Raw genomic sequence first — 18,949 nt, 5'->3', positions numbered from 1 at the left:
TAGAAGCTGTTGATGTGAAGGAAGCAACATTTTGGGTATCAAATGAAACTGTCACAGACACTTCTGAGAAGGAAATGCTGACACAGGCATCGTTTATCCTGTCTTCTCTAGGAGGATATCTTTCTATATGATTATTGCACCCCATTCTTGAATTGTACAGCTAGTCCCAGGGAAAAGCCATCTAAGCAGCAAAAGGCAGTGCAGTGTTCTTATCTGATATTTGCATCAAAGTGCTACAATCAGATACTGTTGTATGAATACAGTTATAATTCCTTTGTGCAATACACAGATCACTGAGGGAAAACTTGATACTTTATTCCTCAATCAAAATTTGTACTGAGATCGGTTTGAAATCACTGAGGATTCTGATAAAGTAAATTTTAAAAATGAGCCAAAGACAAGGTATGGATAAACTGTCAGTTAAATATGTTACACCTCTCTTTGAAAATTTTATGCTTTCTTCTAAGAGCCAATATCTGGACTTTGTTTTTCCTTATTTTTTAACTCCCTATCCTGTGGTTTATTTTGACATGTTAGCTAACTAATTCTGCTATCCAAATAAGCTTATAATTTCTCCATAAACTACTGCAGGCTGTTATTTGTATTATATCATTGACAGTTCCCAAAAATAATGCAAGGTTTTACAACACTACAGCTACAGATAGATTTAAAAGGTTCTTATTTTTATTTTCTGATTTACACATATTTGAGCTTTTAATAGCTTTAGTTATAATGTATTTTTGTCTGAATTAATATTGAGAAATCATTTTTTAAAATTCAATGTAAGTTTGAAAGTGAGAAAATTTTATAGCCTACTGGTTTCAGCTCTTTCCTTTAATATTACTAATTCAAACCAAATGGAAGGAAAATATATTACTTTTTATTATTTGACACTGTAAAACATCCTAAAGCCCCTTAATGGACTTTGATCCTGTGTCTATATGTGCTGCATACAGACAAGTTGTCTTTACAAAATTTTTGTGTAGTTTCAATGGAGAAATCAATACCTTTTTAGGTAAAGCACAATATTTTTTGATTCCTGTCCTCTAAAAGATAAGAGACATGTTAATATTCTGTCTTCCTAATGTCAATAGCAGATTGTCACACTTAAAATGTGCTGTGAAACAAAATTTTGGGGCCAGATGGTGGTCCTATGACAAGGTAATGTACTACCACTAATCAATATAGCACTTGAACTCTGAACTTCTTTCAATTCCAGTAGTAAATACTGTGGGAAGATGTTTGGCTCAGAAGGAAAAAAAGAAGAAAAAGCTACAGTGTTCCCAGCCGGCTCTTTCTGACCCTTTGAAAATTATATTACAGCAAGGACTGGAGGGAGCCCATTCTCCCTGACTTGAAAAATTACAGAAGACAGTTCAAGAATAAGACACTATTGCCTCCAAGCAAGAAAAAACCTCAAAGAAAAGACTTCCAGGGTGTCCCAGTATGAAAACAACACCTACCTCATTCTGATAACTCTTCCTATTGGATCCATAATAATACACTGTGAATTTTATTATTAAATAATGACTCTGCTTCCTTGAGTGCCCATGCTGACTTTAAACAAACTTGTAACCTTCACTGGTAAGCATACAAGAATCTTATTCTGACGGAATCTGCAAGCTCCTACAGGCTTCAAGTAGAACAGAAAGTATCTTGTTGAAAGTACTATTAAAGAGGAATATTAACCTAGAAGATTATGTACAAAATTGTAACAGGAAAAATTGGATTGAATTGATTGTGTGTCTACATAGGGAATTACAGTGACTTAACAGCATTACTATTTATATATTTCTGCATTTTATTGTCAAGCAAGAATAGCAGAGCAGCATCATTCCATATATTTCTTCACTTAAGTGTCTGGCAAAGTAATTCAGTTCTAATTTTGTCATTCAAAACACAATTCAAAGTTGCATCTGTAGTCTTCTGAGTTCACAAAACTGTGAGATTTTCAATAATTTATTTCATATATGCTGAATATCAGCTATCACATGATGCCACCAAATAGTTTGTTGCTGATTTTGAGTGTTATAACTTCATGCAAGTATTATAACCTCATGCTTCTACTCAGATTTAACGTCAACTCACACTCACTATGATTAATTTGATTTTATATTCTATCTAATATAAATTGTCTTTCATAAAGGAACAAATAAATAAATAAAATGGAAATTGATATTACAAGAGCACTATTCATTTATGTTATCTGCATAACCAGTAAAAATAAAGTATAATATAATATAGACACTAGCTACATATATAGACAATGCCTATTAAGAACAATTCTCCTCTGGATATAACTTAGGAGACAGGATAATAGTGCTCTATTTCAGATTTTGTGCACTAGAATAGCTTTCTGAGATCCCTTACTAGTTTTGTTGAAGGTCTCAGAGATGCAACAATCTCTGAGACTGGATTTACTAGCAAGCTTAACTGCAACGCAGTGCTCCAACACAGAACACTCCACCTAAAAAGCACAAACAGCTAGAAGTGAACTGTTAAATTTGACTTAATTTGGTAAAACACTTTCCTATGAAAGTGTGATCTGAAGTCTTGTCTCATCCCAGCGCATGACTCTTCAAACAGGTAGGTCTGTTCCATGCTCTGACCCTCTGTTTCCTCTTCCCTAAGGAACACAGAACTCGGGTTTGTTTCAATCGTTTTGGTTTTTTCAGGCACGAACTGTCAGAGCCTTTTTGACTCTGATGTTAATGCCATGCAAAGCATAACAAAATACATTTTGCTACAATTGGGAAGAATACAGCTGCTACATCCCATCTATGCCAGGGATAGACCATAACACATCTACATAACTGGACACCTTTGTGACATGGAAAGGCAAAAAATATACTGGTGTCAAACTAATGACATTACAACCTTGTAAACCAAAATTGCTATTTTTGCTAGGAAAAACATGAACAATAAAACCTACTATAATGGTAACTTGGTAATTAAAAGAAAAACTGTGTAAAAACTGTAATATGAACACAATTTTATTGCTCCATTATAAAAAATTAATAAGGTTCTGTCAATGCGGTCTTCAACACTAAACTACTAAAATGAAATCAGCATGTTATTGAAGTGTTTATATATATATATATATATATATATATGTATATTCATATGTATCACATTATATTCACGTGATATATAGTTACCTAGCATGAACCACTGTTATAACAATAGTGATAACCTAAGCATAAAAACATTGAGAGTTTTTATGCTTAGGTTATCACTAAAGTAAACAAAAGTCTATGTTCTAGTTCCTAGAGGGGACAGAACAATAAATTATTTGAGATATCAAGGGCTGAAGCCTAATGAGATAGAGTCTTGAGAACCCTGAGAAATTCTCCATTGTACTATATTAAGAAAATATACAATTTATCTGCTGTTTAAATCATGTTAGATGAACTGATCAGATTTGAACCAAGATTTTCTGAGATTTAATGGCTGCCCATTGTTAAATGAATTTTAAATTATCTGTACTCATTAAAAAAAAATTTAGAAAGGGAAAATCTGGGGTTTAAGGCTGTTACAAACATTTCACAAAGGAAACACTGCTCTAAGTCCTCAAGCACACCAGGAAGACCTGCAGCTCTTGCTCCAGAGCAAAGGCCTTGCTATTTCTCCCTCTCCTTTTAGTATCACCCTATCACCCAAGAATGAGGCGATGTAGCAGTGAATCTGTCCTAAATCCAACAATGTCCTGGGGTGCACCCTGCACAGCTGCAAGCTGCAAGCCGACTTTGCTCTGCATTCCTCTGCCCTAGAGGAATTGGGGCTTTCAGAGGAATGATGCCTTAGGATTTTAGCTTTTAAATTTTTCAAATTCTGTACTGCTTTAATGTATAACTCTAAAACATTATATAGAGTGTTAGCTACTGTCTTCAGATTTTGGTCAGAGAAAACAATTTCCCTAGGCCTGAAGCTGAAGGACACCTTATTGTCTCAGGCCCCAAAAGTACAAACAAAAATGAGTTGGGGGCAGGAGCAAACTGGGGGTATATGACTTCATTGCCTGAAGCTGTAATGGGAGGATTAACCCCTGGTACGTAAATGGACCAAACATATCTGTCTGAAAAACAGATCCTGACCATTGTCCATCTTGGGTGTAGCCTCTCGGAGGCTTCTGACTGCCCAAGGTGTACCTGTTGAAGGCCTTTAATAAATACTTAATAATAATAATACTTAATAATAATAATACTTATAATAATAATACTTAATAATAAATTACTCTCTTAATCTGGTCTAGCCTCTGTTCCAGGTAGCCACTGCCAGGCATCATGCACTGGGCAGCTTCACTTCAAGTCCTGTGTGTGGTTTTGGCCACCATAATACAAAAAAGGACACAAAGGTATTAGAAAGCATCCAAAGAGATGGTGAGAAACCTTGAAGGGAAGCCATATGAGGAGCAGCTGAGATCACTTGGTCTGTTCAGCCTGGAGGAGACTGAGGGGAGACCTCACTACAAGGAAGTTACAACTTCCTTCTGAGGGGAAGAGGAGGGGCAGGCACTCACTTCTTCTCTCTATGACTGTGACAGGGCCCAAGGGAATGGCATGAAGCTGTGTCATGGGGCTTTAAGTAGAATATTAGAAAATATAAGTTGAACATTAGGAAAAGGTTTTTCACCTTTTTCAGAGGGTGCTTGGGTGTTGGAGCAGGCTTCCCAGGGAGGTGGTCACAGCACCAAATCTGCCAGAATTCAAGAAGTTTTTGACAGGACTATCTGACACAGGGAGTGATTGTTCTGTTGGTTCTGTGCAGGGCCAGGAGTGGTGTTCCTCCCAACTCAGAATATTTTATGATTCTATGGAATAAGTTTTGGCTAACATCTATTTTTTATGAGAACTGGTGGAAAAGGAAACCTATTCCCTCTCATCACATTTTCTCCACTGCATATCTTTCTACTGTCTCTAAGGTATAGTCAAGGAATGAAGGGGTTTTTATGCCTGGGTAAAACTATCTCTTTGCACAAGTTTCCTTCCTCAGCAGAAGATGGAAGATGTTTCAGGTGATCAGGATGACAGTGCAAAAAATTATGCCTTCTGTTATGCATCCACGGTTACAGCTCATGCATGCATTCATAATTTTTTAAGGCAAGACACCAGATCTTAAAATTAGTGTTTCGAGATACTTTGATATAATGTGTCAGTTTCAATAGACTACATATTGAACAGATGTTTATAGCTCATTACACAGATATTAATATGTGTCAACCTGTATTATTTCTAAAAGGAATTTAAATAATGATAAAGAACTGTACTTCAATACCTTAAAAATACTGTTTGCACTCTACTATTCAAGACAGAAAAATTATGCAATAAATAATTAACTGCTATTTCTTTCCTATGTTCTCACTCTCTAAATATATAAGGGTTATGACACTCAATGCAAACCTGTAGTTGTGTAAATGGTATCAAAACTACTACAGTTTGCTTAATTCACAGAATTATTTTTTAGCTTACCCAAATCTGTAGCTTAATTCTTTTTTCATTTTTGAAAACCGTTTTTACTTTGAAATCGATCCCAACCGTGCTTACAAATGCAGATGTAAAGGAATCATCAGCGTATCGGAACAAAAAGGAGGTTTTTCCAACACTGCTGTTGCCGATAATGAGCAGTTTGAACATGTAATCAAAGTTCTGGTCAGATGTATCTTTCTGGCCATATCTGGAATCTTGAACGGATGCCATCTGTAATTCAAAATAAAAAAGAAATATTTCATTGTCTCTTTTATCATAAAAATTGAAACATTTATATTTTATTGGAGTTTTTCATACCAGGTATCAATGAAGCTCAAGAAGAATATCTTCTTAAAAGATTAGTCATGTGCATGCATCAATGTGAACTTTAAGAATTGCATAGAGATCTAATTATTTTTTGTGATTCTTGTATCTAGTAGTAGTTCTGCTAGCAATAAAGGATGTAAAAATGACTGGTGACTGGTACAAAAACAAAAAAAATCATTCTAAAAATCTGGGCGAATTCTTGAGTATATCACTAAAAATACTTGTTTTCAGAAAATGTGATGAATAGATAGTGAAAACGCAATGATAGTTCGTTTGTATAAGAGAGAAATAAGAGATCAATGTTTCATTTTGATACAGTAGATATATTTTCAAACAGAAGCTTAGCAACTTTTACATCTAATAAAATTCTTGAACCATTTGTTTTACTGTAAATACATCACTATCTATTGCCATCCTTAAAAATTTACTCAAAGCATTTTTCCTTTACCAGCTTTTAGTTATCATACCATTAAATAGTGAGTATATACACCTCTGAAATAAAGGCTTGATATTTTTCCAATACTAGTATATTCTGTAGTTTTTTGAATTTGCAAAATTAATGCAACATCATCATAAGTGGCAGTTATATTAATAGAATATGAAGGTTTGGAAGGGATGTTAAGGATCATCTAGTCCCAGTCCTCCTGCCAGGGACACCTCCCACCAGACCAGGCTGTTCAAGGCCTTATTTAACTTGGCTTTGAACCAGGCCTGGGGCATCCACCACCTCCCTGGGCAACCTGTGCCAGTGTCTCACTACTCTCACTGTAAATAATTTCTTCCTATTATCTAAGCTAAATCTCCCTGTTTCAGTGTGTACCCATTTCTCCTTGCCCACTCCAGTTCCTGTCAGAGAATCCCTCTCCAGCTTCCCTGCAGGCCCCTTCAGATACTGGAAGGTGTCTGTGAGATCCCACACAATCCTCTCTCCTCCAGGCTGAGCAGCCCCAACTTGCTCAGCCTGTCCCCGTAGCAGGGGTGCTCCAGCCCTCTCACCAACCTCCTGGCCCTCGTCTGGACTTGTTTTAACAACTCCGTGTCATCGTGCTGGGGACCCCAGAGCTGGATGCAGTGCTCCAGATGGGGTCTCAGCAATGCAGAGCAGAGCAGAGGGGTACAACCCCTCTCTCAATCTGCTGGCCACACTCCCTTGGATGCAGCCCAGGATTTCCTTGGCTTTCTGGGCTGGGAGCACTCACTGCTGGCTCATGGTGAGTTTTTCAGCAGCCACCACCCCTGAGTCCTTCTCCACAGGGCTGCTCTCAAGCACTTCTCTGCCCAACCTTTGAGAGAATTGCCATGAACCAGGTGTAAGACCTTGTATTTGGCCTTGTTGAGGTTTGCAGTGGCCCATCTCCCAACAGTGTCAAGGTCCTGCTGGATGAATCAGCATTTTGAAATCTGAGTCCTTAAAATACAGTCCTTAAAATACACCTGAGTGTATTTTAAGCACAGATTACTGAATACTGTTAAAGAGCAACCTATTTTGCTCTAGAGATTTCAAAGATCATGGATTCTCTTTCTAAAAAGTACACCTTAGGCTTTCACAGAAATTGCAGAGATTAGAGTGAAAATGTGACCAAAATTCTACCTAGGTTGCTCAAAAACAAATGGTAAAAATAAAGAACTTAGAGTGTTTCAGCTGAGTTTTCAAGTAAATTATGAAGTATTTTGAGAGTCTCTGGAAGTTCTTTGATTATGACTATTCTAAGAACACTTTTTCATCCTGATTTGAGACAGAATGACAGACACCATAACCTAACATAAAGGCTTACAGAAAAGCAGTTCATGTAAAAGCTTTCTAATTTAGACATCTCAGAATGCATTTGGGGAATCAGAAAGGACAACTGCAACCAGGATAACAGCTGTGCACTAACCCACACTCTCAGCAAAATTTTCGTTACTGTATAATGTTTTAGATAATTCTGCTATCTCATAGCATCAAAAACATGATGCCAGCTTCTTTGGGCTACTGAAGAGGCATACAGGAGTGGGGACAAAAATCTGTGAAGAAACCTGGAAGCTCAGGAAGTAGCAAGTTTTTAATAGAGAATTCAGTGTCAGATATATACTTCATAAATTATAGGGTAGAGGATATTTTATTTCAGAATTCGATTTCAGAATTACCTTCTTCATTAAATGTAGTATTGAGTACCTACACACTTGCAACCTGAGTGTTTGCATTGGCGTTAAAATTTATTCACTTCTTCCACAGCTATGCAACAAAGAAGATTCGGAATTAAAACCTGAATATTGTCAAACACACACATTACTAATCTTTCAGCTTTATTATTTCTATATAAAAAAGAGAAACTTTCATTACTGTCCTGTATTGTATAACTATTTGGGGATATTTTGCTTAGAGCTAAAGGAAATCAAATATTGATTAAATTAGTCTACTCACAAGTTGCTGTAAAGCAGTATAACACAGGGCATGCTGATGTTGCATAGAGTTTGCAACAAGTCAATAAGGTCTATCAGATCAAAGACTGCAGTGGCTGAGGGTGCCAGATCTGTGGTCACTGTGTGTTGCTACAACAGCCTGTTCCACTGCCCTTGTGGCTCCCCTCTCTTGTGCTGCAGCTGAAAGCAGTAGTTACCCCTTGTAGCAAGGAGGAATATCACATTCTTTCCTGATTTTATCTCCTAGGAAGCCTTTCACATAGCTTCTTCAACCAGCTTCAGATTTACAAAAAGAGGTTTAAGCTTTCATCCATTTGCTGCCCTGAATCCTATGAAGCTTCCAACTCATCCCCACACACTTTAATGCCTAACACTTCAGAAACAGTATGATTCAGTGAGCAGAGAAATCAGGAGACCTGGATTCTAATAATAGTTCTGCTGAACCATGTACATTGTGTAGCCTTCCTGAGCAATAATGTGTTTCCTGTGGATAGTTTTAAATACACATTTTACCCACAGAAATTTCAATGCCCCTCTAAATTAGTGTGGTTATGTGCATTACTCACGCAGCAATTTCCTTAACATTTCTGAAAAAAAAAAAAATTAAAACCCAATACTTTCACTGTGCCGTAAACTTACGGAGTCATTACTTGCAGTATCATAGGCAGAATTACAGGCATGTTGAATATAGAATTGAAGCTATTTCTATTTCAGGGGCAGGAGTATGTCCGCTTATTACAGGATGCAAAAGGCATAGGAAAGGACTAATTTCTTCAAGAGGATTAGTGAGGTAATAATTGAAACTCTTTGGAGAGTCTAAATTTAGGCTACTGACAGTGATCCTCTCTCCTGTCCAAAACCCAAATGAGCCTGCACTAGTGTAAAGAAACATCAAACTCTGTGCAGTTGCTAAGACTTTGCCATTACTTTCCAAACTCACTCATTCTGCAGTAAGCAAACAGACAAATTCTTCCAAGCACAATCCACATTATGCTCACAATCTAAATGATACTCTAAAGAAATACACCTGTATTTCTGCTGACTATAGGGAAAATATAAATGCTTGGTCCTCTTTAACTTTTTGAATAAGCCTGTAGCGTTTCTCTTTCTTAAATGCAAGCTGCTGACTTAAAAATTAAGTATGGAATGCACTGTAATCCACTTCCCAAGGTACTAATGTGTCAGTTCACTCCCGACAGCACTTTTCCCTACTATTGGAGGCATATGTAAAATATGAAGAAGATGGTGATGATGCTATGTTCCACCTTTGGAAGTTATGCTGGAAGCAATCACTAGGAACACTGTGATCCCACCTGTAATTAAACATTACATACATGGATGAGAACCAAATAAACCTCGCTAACGTTATGATATTCTGTTTCAAATAAAGTAAAATGCATCCCTTTATTTTGACAAAGTTCTTTTCTCAAAGGTTAAATGGATATATTAACCAAGCATCACTTTCAACAAAACACTCTGAGTTTTCTCTTCAGTACAATTTTGCCCTTATTTGGTAAAATTGAAGCAAAAATGCACAGGGTAATTTTCATTAGCACCAAAAGCAGTCTCAAGACATTTCCTACAGGACTTGGGACAGATTTGAGAGTCAACTGAGAAGTCTAAGCTCAAGACAATGAACAGAAAACCTATAGACAGGAGATCTCACATGCTTGCTTCTTATCAAAGCCAGGAGGAGTTATGTTGCCAGTTTGAATATGGTGCAAGGACAAATAAAGGGTAGCTTTGTATGCTTTCCTGCTTACAGCACATCTGTAAACTCCTTAAACATAGATTATTTAAGGGCATAGGCAAGTTCAATCATTAAGCAGAGTTTTCTGTTCAGACCCAGGTGCTTTCCAAGTCTCATGTTCACCTGCTCCCTTGATCCCAAAAGAAGAGGTGAAAATAGAGCAGGGTTGAGAACAAATGTCAGAAAAACTGTGTTTACCTGACACCTTCATGATCACAACAAAACATTTGGCAATGTGCCTCTTTATGTGTTGGCAGGCCTCATTCTTTGGCAGAAGCAATTTGAACAGATTTCTTACTTGAACAGCACAGGATGCTGTGATGTCCCTGGCCTGCACACAACTTTAGTTTGCACTTATATAGACACCCCACTCTGCATGCTTAGTGGAGGATGATTTACCCCTGGAAAATATGGTGCAAAAGGCAAGGAAACCTGACATTGAAAGCACTGAGATTTATTCCTTCAGGCCTTTAGCAAATAAGTTGTTTCCTTTTAAAGACTCTAATAACAGCCATGTCTTAAAGGAAAAGGTCATTAGTAAGTCCAGAGAAAATGTCTTCCTTCTATGTACAGTGAGGACAGAGACTGATTAGTGAACTTAAAGTTGTTTAAAAGAGCAATACTCTCTTCCTGTCTAGTGTTGCATAGCCCGCCTCTGAAAGTGGGGTAACTGAGGTCCTTTTTAATAGATCACTTCAGTCAGACGAGTGGAACAGCACTGACTGACCAGTGTTTATACACCCATAGTTGCAGTGGAAAGAGAAATGGTTCTTTCCTGTATACAGGGTAGAAATACATAGGCTTCTATTTCTTTCTATACAGCAGCTGACTTTAGTTGATATTTTAGTAAAAACAGAGTTTCCTGCACATGCAGCCTTTAGCAAGGCATTCTTTCTGTCTTTTGCAAAATATAACTAGTCAAATGTAATCAGTGGATATTGAACCAATTGAATACAATGGAAAAATTCAATGACTCTAACTTACCAAAGGGTATGTAGGATGTGCAACTGAGTGACACTCATTGCACATAGTTCTCTTTCATGTGTAGATCAACCTACATCATCAGAGTAGTTAAAACGTTACCAAAATCCTTATGTATAAGAACACTGTGACAAATAACCCAGCCATTAATAAATTAATTATTTTTGAGGTGAACTATCAAGACTAATCTAGGGACTGGATCTTAACTCTTTCAGAGGCATCCTATGACTTTTCTTTTCTTCTTTTCTACACCTTGTGCAAGCTAGTTACTCTCTTATATTTTTGGTGTGATCTTAACATTGATATCCAAAGATGCTGACCACAGCCAATTCTCACAAATCTTAATCATTTATTTTTTAACCAATTAATAAGAATTAACAAGGTTCAGTAGACAATGCACCAGCCACTTATTTGGAATTTACTGATTGCCAGCCATCTGCAGAGCACAGCTTGTAAACTAATGTACTTGGCAGCATCAGGAAAAGCCTATCTGCTTCAAGGTATTATGGGGTCAGAATCATGTATATATGTAAATGTATCCCAGCACAATCAGAAACATGTTGTTATAAATGCAAAGGGTTTTTTTAAGCAGAACACTGAAAGGCGAAGTTGAGGAATACCAAGAAGAAACTGGGATGTTAAAATACTTCAGAGAAGCTCTACCTGCTTCATGTCAGCGGAGCTAGCATGAATATGGCCACACTGCCAGAGGCAGCCCAGGACAGTAGAATGTAAGGTAGTAAAAAACAGTTTTGACAAGGCTCTAGGACCTGGATTCTTGTGGTGAGCTCGCAAATTATCCATAATTTCTCTTTCTTTAACCTAAATTTACTTTGTCTATGAAAAGGGTATCTTAGGAAGCATATTTCTAATTCCCACTCTAGGTAGCATTATTGGCAAAACAAGATACAGTCCTAAGAAAGTTAGTATAATACAGGATATTAGGAGGCCACCAAAATAGTGCTGCTATGAAAAGAAAAAATAAGAGCTGTGTCAGGCCAGGTACTCCAGAAAAAATACATTTAGATTTACTAGAGAAAATGAAAGAATTAAAATGAGATGGCTAAAGCTTTCTGCCATTTACTCTACTTAGTACAGAACCCAGGGTCATGAGACTAGGAAAGACTGTGTACCTTTTTGTTTGCCAGAGAAGCTGTATCAGGCTAAGAGACTAAGTGAAATACTAATGCCACTGTGTAGGGCACTGATGAGACAGCACTAATGACAATTCTGATCAAGTGTGTTTATGAAAGCCAAGTTCGAATGGGAAAACACCCAGAAAAGTTAACAGGAAGATGAGAAGAAAGATAAGCTTATCTTATGGCAGAAATAAAAACAAAACAAAACTGAACCAAACAAAAAACCCAGCAAACAAAACATTGGCTTGTTTCTCTGGATAGTAATCTGGTCATGGTGCAGTAAGAGCTATTTAGACTGATATATATTGGAGCAGACACTGGATCTTATCAATAGCATAAACTGAGTGCTTCTGAGCTGGAGGTTAGTAAGTATGTAACCAGTAAGTGAACAAGCTTCCACGGTACACTTCCAAAAAGGGGGAGTGGCAGAAGGAGGACAACAGACTCCAGATGCAGCTAGATCAGTTAACTAAAAGGTGTATATGAGATTCTCTGTGCACTTAGTGGCTTGGCAGGCTCTTGTACGCCAATGCTTTTACAATGAACTCACACTGACATGTCTAATAATTTTGCTGAGTGATAGGAGCTGAATTGTCATGCAAACTCCTGTATTTAATAGCTTTGTTTGTGGCCTTTTTAATCGTAATTTTATAATAGCTTTTTAAATATCTGTAAGCAGCATTTTGGCTTGCTATTGCCCTTCTCCACTGTGTTTGGATGTGTATGCTATAAATGTACCTTTTCTAGACATACCTATTGCCAGTCACAACAGATATGAAAAACTAAGGAAAATTGTTTTAACTTCTTTCCTTGGGAAAGGAGATAATTTACAAATTATGTCCCACTTCTTATTTTTTTTCGCCCTTCAGCCACCTTTGAAACAATTTTTCCACACATAAAAACTGCTGAGAAGGGGCCCCTCTTTGCTACCCCCAGCTGTAGCCACGAGCCACCTCTCCCCTGTGTAGGTGGACAACTGCTCCATCACTACACAGGTGAAGGCATCGTGCCAACTTCCTGTGCACCCCGGTACAGCTCATCATCCAGCACCTGACAGCCAGTCAGTCCCGGGAGAGCTGCGACCGGCGCTCGGGGGACAGTATCTGAAAAACACCGTTCGATGTGCCCCAGTGTGACTCGAAACCCGCCCGCTGCCCGTGACGGGCCCTCCTTCCCGGGGACACGACCCTCAGCACATGCCCCGGGCCCCCTACACGCAAGGGGTGTCGTCGCCCTCTGCCCGCAGCAGCGGAGCCGGCCCGGCGGCCGGGCGGAGGGCTCCTGCCCCGTCCCGGCTCTCGGCTGCACCGCGCCCGCCGCACCCCTCGCTCGGCTCCGGCCCAGGCACCGACCTGCATGGGCGCTTCGTGCCTCATCGCCGGGCGCGGCCCCGCCGCCCGCCCGCTGCCGCTCGCTCCCGCACGCCAACAACGCCGCCGCCCGCCGGGGCTCTGCCGGCAAACCCGCGTCGAGATCAGCACCGGAGCTGTCCCCGCTCCGCCCCCGACCTGCCCCGCCCTCTCTCCCGTGACCTCCTGGGAATCGTAGTCCTGCTGCCTGGGTCCCCCGCCCTCGGCCCTAGGAGAAGGGACTACAGCTCCCGAGGTGCTCGGCGTCAGGCCGAGAGCGGGCGGGGCCGGAGCGGGCAGCGCGGCGAGCGCGGAGCTCCGCGATCCCGGCTCGAGGCCTCTGAGGGCGGCGGGGCCAAGGAGCGGGGACCCTGTGGTGGGGCGGGGGCGCGGCGCGCTGTGCCCGTGCTGAGGCGGAAAGCGGAGACGGGGCGGGCGGAGCAGGCATCGCCGGCTCGGCGGAGACACTGCCCTCCCTCCCCGACCGCCCGCCCGCAGCCAGGAGGAGCAGCGACGGCCGGGGGAGCGCGGGTGGCGCTCGGGGGGCTGCGGAAGCCGCTCACCCGGGCCCGGGCGCGGCGCTGCACAGCGCCCTCTGTGGGCAGGGGGAGGGCGCGCCCGCAGGCTCCGCGACGCGGGGCCGCTCCCGCCGCGTTATCCCGCCCCGTTATCCCGCTCCCGCCGCGTTATCCCGCCGCGTTATCCCGCCGCGTTATCCCGCTCCCGCCGCGTTATCCCGCTTCCGCCCCGTTATCCCGCTCCCGCCTTCGGTCTGGGCCCGTTCTACGGCCGCGGCCCGCGGCCCACCTCCAGGCGCCCGACCACCCTTCAGCTTGAGGACTGCTGGTCAATGACCTTGCTGTGCACAGTGACTGTCCCTGGGCCGCCTTCTCATCGCACATCGCTGTCCTGCTTTCTCTTGTCTCGCTTGGCTTTGGTCCGATCGCTGACAAACAGGGTCGCGCAGCTCCGTGTCGTGCTGCTGTGCCATGGCCATAGCCCCGCGTGGACACGGACATCGCCTCTGGATGGTGGCGGCCGTTTTTGGTGTTTTAGATGTTAAGATGTTTTAAATATCAGTCTCAGGACTTCTGCTTAACCCCATTCTCTAACGCCGAGTCCATTTACCTTAGGTTAAAACGGACAGGTCCGTACAGGGTAGAAAAATGTATAAAGGGTGTTGGAGCCAGATTTAAGATTTGGCAAATTCTGCTCTAATGAAAGGGTGAAGATGAACCATGGGTGACTCTGGAGATGTCTGCCCAAGTTTTGAGAGCTGGACACATCCCAGGCAGAGGAGAGGGCAGGAGAAGGCAGCAGTGGTGGCTGAGGCAGCATGGAAACAGCAGTTTGCCCTGTGGGTTATCCACTTTACATATGTGATATACATTGCATGAAGTGAAGCACCCATAGGAGCTGTGATACCAACAAATTGTGTCATAGAAATATGAATATGGATTAAAGCGTATACCAGAAGAAATTTCATTCTAGCTTTGCAAGTTTTTAATTTTATTTGAAGCTGTTTATACCTACCCCACTGTAACACAGACAGGAAGTATTTTTCAAAGGTGTGCATTTTTTTGGAACTGACCCCTCTTTCCAGCAGGAAACACAGAGTGGCAGTTTCTGCCATTGTAGATATCTTGAATTTGCTCAGTATTTTAGACCCACCTATATGGGTGCTAAGAATCACTTTTGGGTTTTCTTAATGCATGCAATTTAGTCTTACTATTGATATTAGGTGAATACCTACCAAAAATCATGAGTAACAACCCATTTCACTCTAAAAACAGGGCACATTGTATGTGTTATCAATTGCAGTTAGGGAAAAACAGAGAGCTTTTTTCTCCTACGAAAGCTTTGTTTCATGGGGTTTTGGTTTTTGAAAGTATTATATCACATAATCCTGAATATATATTAAACTACAGTTTTCCATAAAACATTTCTCATTCTGAAATGTCACTTTAAATCCTAGCTGAATAGATATTTGAAACAGTAGATTGAAGTGTTCAGAGAAGTTTTTGATTATGGAATTTAGAAAATAGATACTATGGCTTTACTATTATATTAAACTTTTGAAGTTTATAGATACGTTAGAAATTTAAGACTTATATGATGCCAGGTTCCCAAATTTATCCCAAAGATCCTCCACAGCTTTCACTTATATTTGCATTTATCTTACCAGTCTTGAAGTCTTGAAGCAGTCTCTCACCTAAAATCTCCATACAGGCAACTATTAATAGAACATGAAGCTGTGTTACTTCTACATCATATGTCCTTTTATAAAGCATGGAACATATTTTCTTCTAGTGCAAATGTTAAAGTAAACAGATGTATACATAAACAATACTTTTATTTTTCTTTCTTTAATTTTCAAATGCATAAAGATGCACAACACCCACCGATTTTGTAGAATCACTGAGTGGTTTGTGTTGGAATGGATCATCTGCATTGAGCAGGGACTCCATCCACTAGACCAGGTCGCTTAAAACTCCATCCAGCCTGGCCCTGTCATTTTGCATTGTATGTTGGTTGAAGAGATGATACTGGAGTAATTTTTTTATTTCTTCATTTTTGTCTCTTTGTTGTCTGGCAGAAACGTCGTCTTTTTCTTTCTATCTTTTTCAGAGCCTTTTGAAGACAGTATTGGAGAGAAATGGACCAGAATGAAATAGTATGGTGCTATACACAAGCAAGCTTTTGTACCTCAAGCATGATAATCCAGTGGCCTGCTGTGATGATACTCCTGAATACTCTTGTCCGCAGAGCCCTGTGTTCATGGGTCAACACTTTCTGTTGATTAGTAATCACTGGGCCACCATATATTAATATTTTTGAAGCGCAGAGTACTTGAAGCTCCCTTTTAAACCTAATTTCTATGAACTATGTATTTTCACCAGGCGTTAACCTATAGAGGATCCAGTTTAATAAAATAACTTATTCTTTTAACCAGATGTAGTAGAAGCACCAGAGGAATAGTCATGAATATCAATTCAGGTTTTCAGGTGTATTGATTATACTACCTCCTTTTCATTTGTTTTTCCTACAATCACAGAAATTCTTTTTTCCCCATACCAAATGGGATTCACAGAACAAGATGGTTATTATTTGCTAACTGAAACTAAAGAAAGTAAGAGAAGTATTAGTTTTCCATAGGTTATGGCAAAAAGTCATTCAAATAACATGAGTCACATTCAAATAACATTAGTCACAAAGGCTAACCCAGAATGAACATGCTGCATGTAAGATAGTTATAGCTAGGTGTAATATATTTGTATATAGCACGTAAGACTTATGTAGATGTAAAACTGTGTGATTTTGGGACACTTTTTAATCTTTGTAACACAGGTTGGGTTTTATCCAAAACATTATTCTACAGCATATAGAAGATAATAACTTTCAGAGCTGCATATGAAATGTAAGAAAATGTGTAATAATAAAGGCACCAGGAGGCAGCTGGTTTGTAACCAAGTGAGTTGTTTTGAATGTATGGACTCTGAAATGATGGAGAATATTAACAAAGCTGTTTCTCAGTTTTGCACTAGAGGTCTACATAAGTAAAAATAACAGAGATGCAATGTGACTTCACAAGTTCAGTGCATATGTTGGGAGCAAATATTCTCTGTGCTTTCAAAACTTTCATAGTTTCGGCCATGCTGTAATATTAGCAAGTAAGTGAGATTCAGAAGTAGAAGAAATCTAAGTTAATAGGAGAATAATAAGGCAAAGACAGTTAACTAATGATCATAGCTCCTTTCTTGTAATTCTTAGATCAACATACAAGTACTTTCAATTTTCAATTTAAGAAAATAGAGGTTCTTACTAGGTACATAATTCTAACTATGACAGATCAGTACCACTAGACAATGTTTTCTGTCATGTTCTCTTCCATAAGGTCAAATAACTTTTTTTTTTGTGCTGACCTTTTAGAAAACAGTGTGTCTTTTACTCCAGCATGCCATTTGGCTTATCCTGAGATTGGACTTTGGATGCAGAGAACAGAAAAAAAGAGAGTCACGAGTATTTCACAAAACAATAAAGGTCATTCACTCTCATTCAGTCTCATGTTTTCAAATCTGGCTCATGATTGTAAAAGGTAAATGTTGAGGTATGCCTTCTTTTGATATTTCTTTAAAAAGAAAAACAAAAATATGAGATCTTTTGACTAGGTAAACAGGAAATGTAGAGAGCAAGAAAGTGGTAATTAGAGACTGGCACTGAGACAAGGTCTGTCTCAAACACAGATCTCCAATACACAGCCATTGAAAAAAAATCTGTGGGGAGTTCTTGCAGGCTAGAAGACAGATAAAGTACATAAACTCTTGTCATGAGGTAAACCATGTTGCATTTGCAACAGATGAAGATTCTTCACTGCTGAATAGATACTTGGATTTGTGACTTTGGCAGATTCTGAAAATCCTTAAAATTCCAACAGACCAGACTCACATGTCAGGCTGCATGACAGCACACTGCTGATGCATGAACCGGAGATGCCACAGTAGGGAATGAAAAAGCAGTTGGTAAAAGAGCAAGCCTGATGCTCATCACATGAGACTTGACAGGCCTACATTACAATGAAAGATAAGCAAACAGTTCTGTTGGGGATTTATTTTTTTTTTTTTACTTCTTCTGATTCTCAGAACAGAAGATAACTGTTGTCTATTCACTATTGAACTTTGCAACCACTAGACCTGCCACATAGAACTGAAATGCAGCTTTTGATCTTGTGGATAAACGACCAGCATAAATCACCACAGTTTTGCTGTTGATGGAAAAGAGAATTGGGCTAATCTGTCTTTGCACTGTTGTTGTCATGGCTACTGGGTCACAGCACCACATACACCATAACATTTCATACATCCTCATAGACTACATGCAATTGTTTCATTGCTGTATAGAAAAGGGAGAACTTGTGATTTTCACTTTCTATTGCACAGCACCATGGTCTTGTCTGCAGTAAGGTCACTCAGGTCTGTGGAGATCAAGCAGGCATTTCACACTCCCTTTGAAGGCATCTCCCTATGCTCTGGGTCCCCAGGCTGAAGAACAGAAACATCTAACTCTTGACTTACCACCATCTAATGTGAGCACTCACACCACTATGTGTCTGCCTGTCCAGTGACCTGTCCAGGCAAGGGAGGAAATGCCACCTGCAGCTGAAGGTGACACTAATATATCTTCTGGCACAGCTTTTGTTACCAACTCTAACATCAAAAATCTTTAAAATATCTGCTCAGCTGTTTCATGGAAAAGGGACCCTTGGAGTCTGCAAACCATTCAATAGGGGTTCAAAGTGATGTATTCATCATGATGGGCAGATTGTGGTTAAAGCTTATAGAAATTATGGAACTAAAGTCCGTGCTTGGAGTTGTGCATATACCTGTAGAGATATTTTCTAGCAGTGCATGCATAGTCAAATTTAAAAAATGCACTTAAATTACATGCCAAAAGTATTGCTCATGTAATGCTTTTGCAACAGGACTTCTATTCATGATGAAATGTCATCAACATAAACTTTCTGTATGTCAGAAGAAT

The 18,949-nt window shown here is 39.9% G+C and overlaps 1 protein-coding gene across 1 annotated transcript in view; it reads right to left on the bottom strand.

Moving 5' to 3' along the window:
* The window catches only part of RAB3C (RAB3C, member RAS oncogene family), a 114,826-nt gene extending 101,281 nt beyond the window's left edge, over positions 1 to 13,545 (bottom strand). Inside the window, exons 1-2 of the mRNA XM_039709934.1 lie at positions 13,418 to 13,545; positions 5,469 to 5,696 (exon numbers count right to left, since the gene is read on the bottom strand). Coding sequence (XP_039565868.1) covers positions 5,469 to 5,696; positions 13,418 to 13,441 — 252 coding nt within the window. The 5' untranslated portion in view covers positions 13,442 to 13,545. The remainder of the gene's footprint in view (positions 1 to 5,468; positions 5,697 to 13,417) is intronic.
* Positions 13,546 to 18,949: the final 5,404 nt, after the last annotated feature.

The sequence above is a fragment of the Passer montanus genome, unplaced genomic scaffold (genome assembly GCF_014805655.1).
Source record: "Passer montanus isolate IOZ18808 unplaced genomic scaffold, ASM1480565v1 scaffold22, whole genome shotgun sequence".
Classification (NCBI taxonomy): domain Eukaryota; kingdom Metazoa; phylum Chordata; class Aves; order Passeriformes; family Passeridae; genus Passer; species Passer montanus.
The sequence above is the reverse complement of the archived record's forward strand: the minus strand, read 5'-3'. Positions and strand labels throughout refer to the sequence as shown.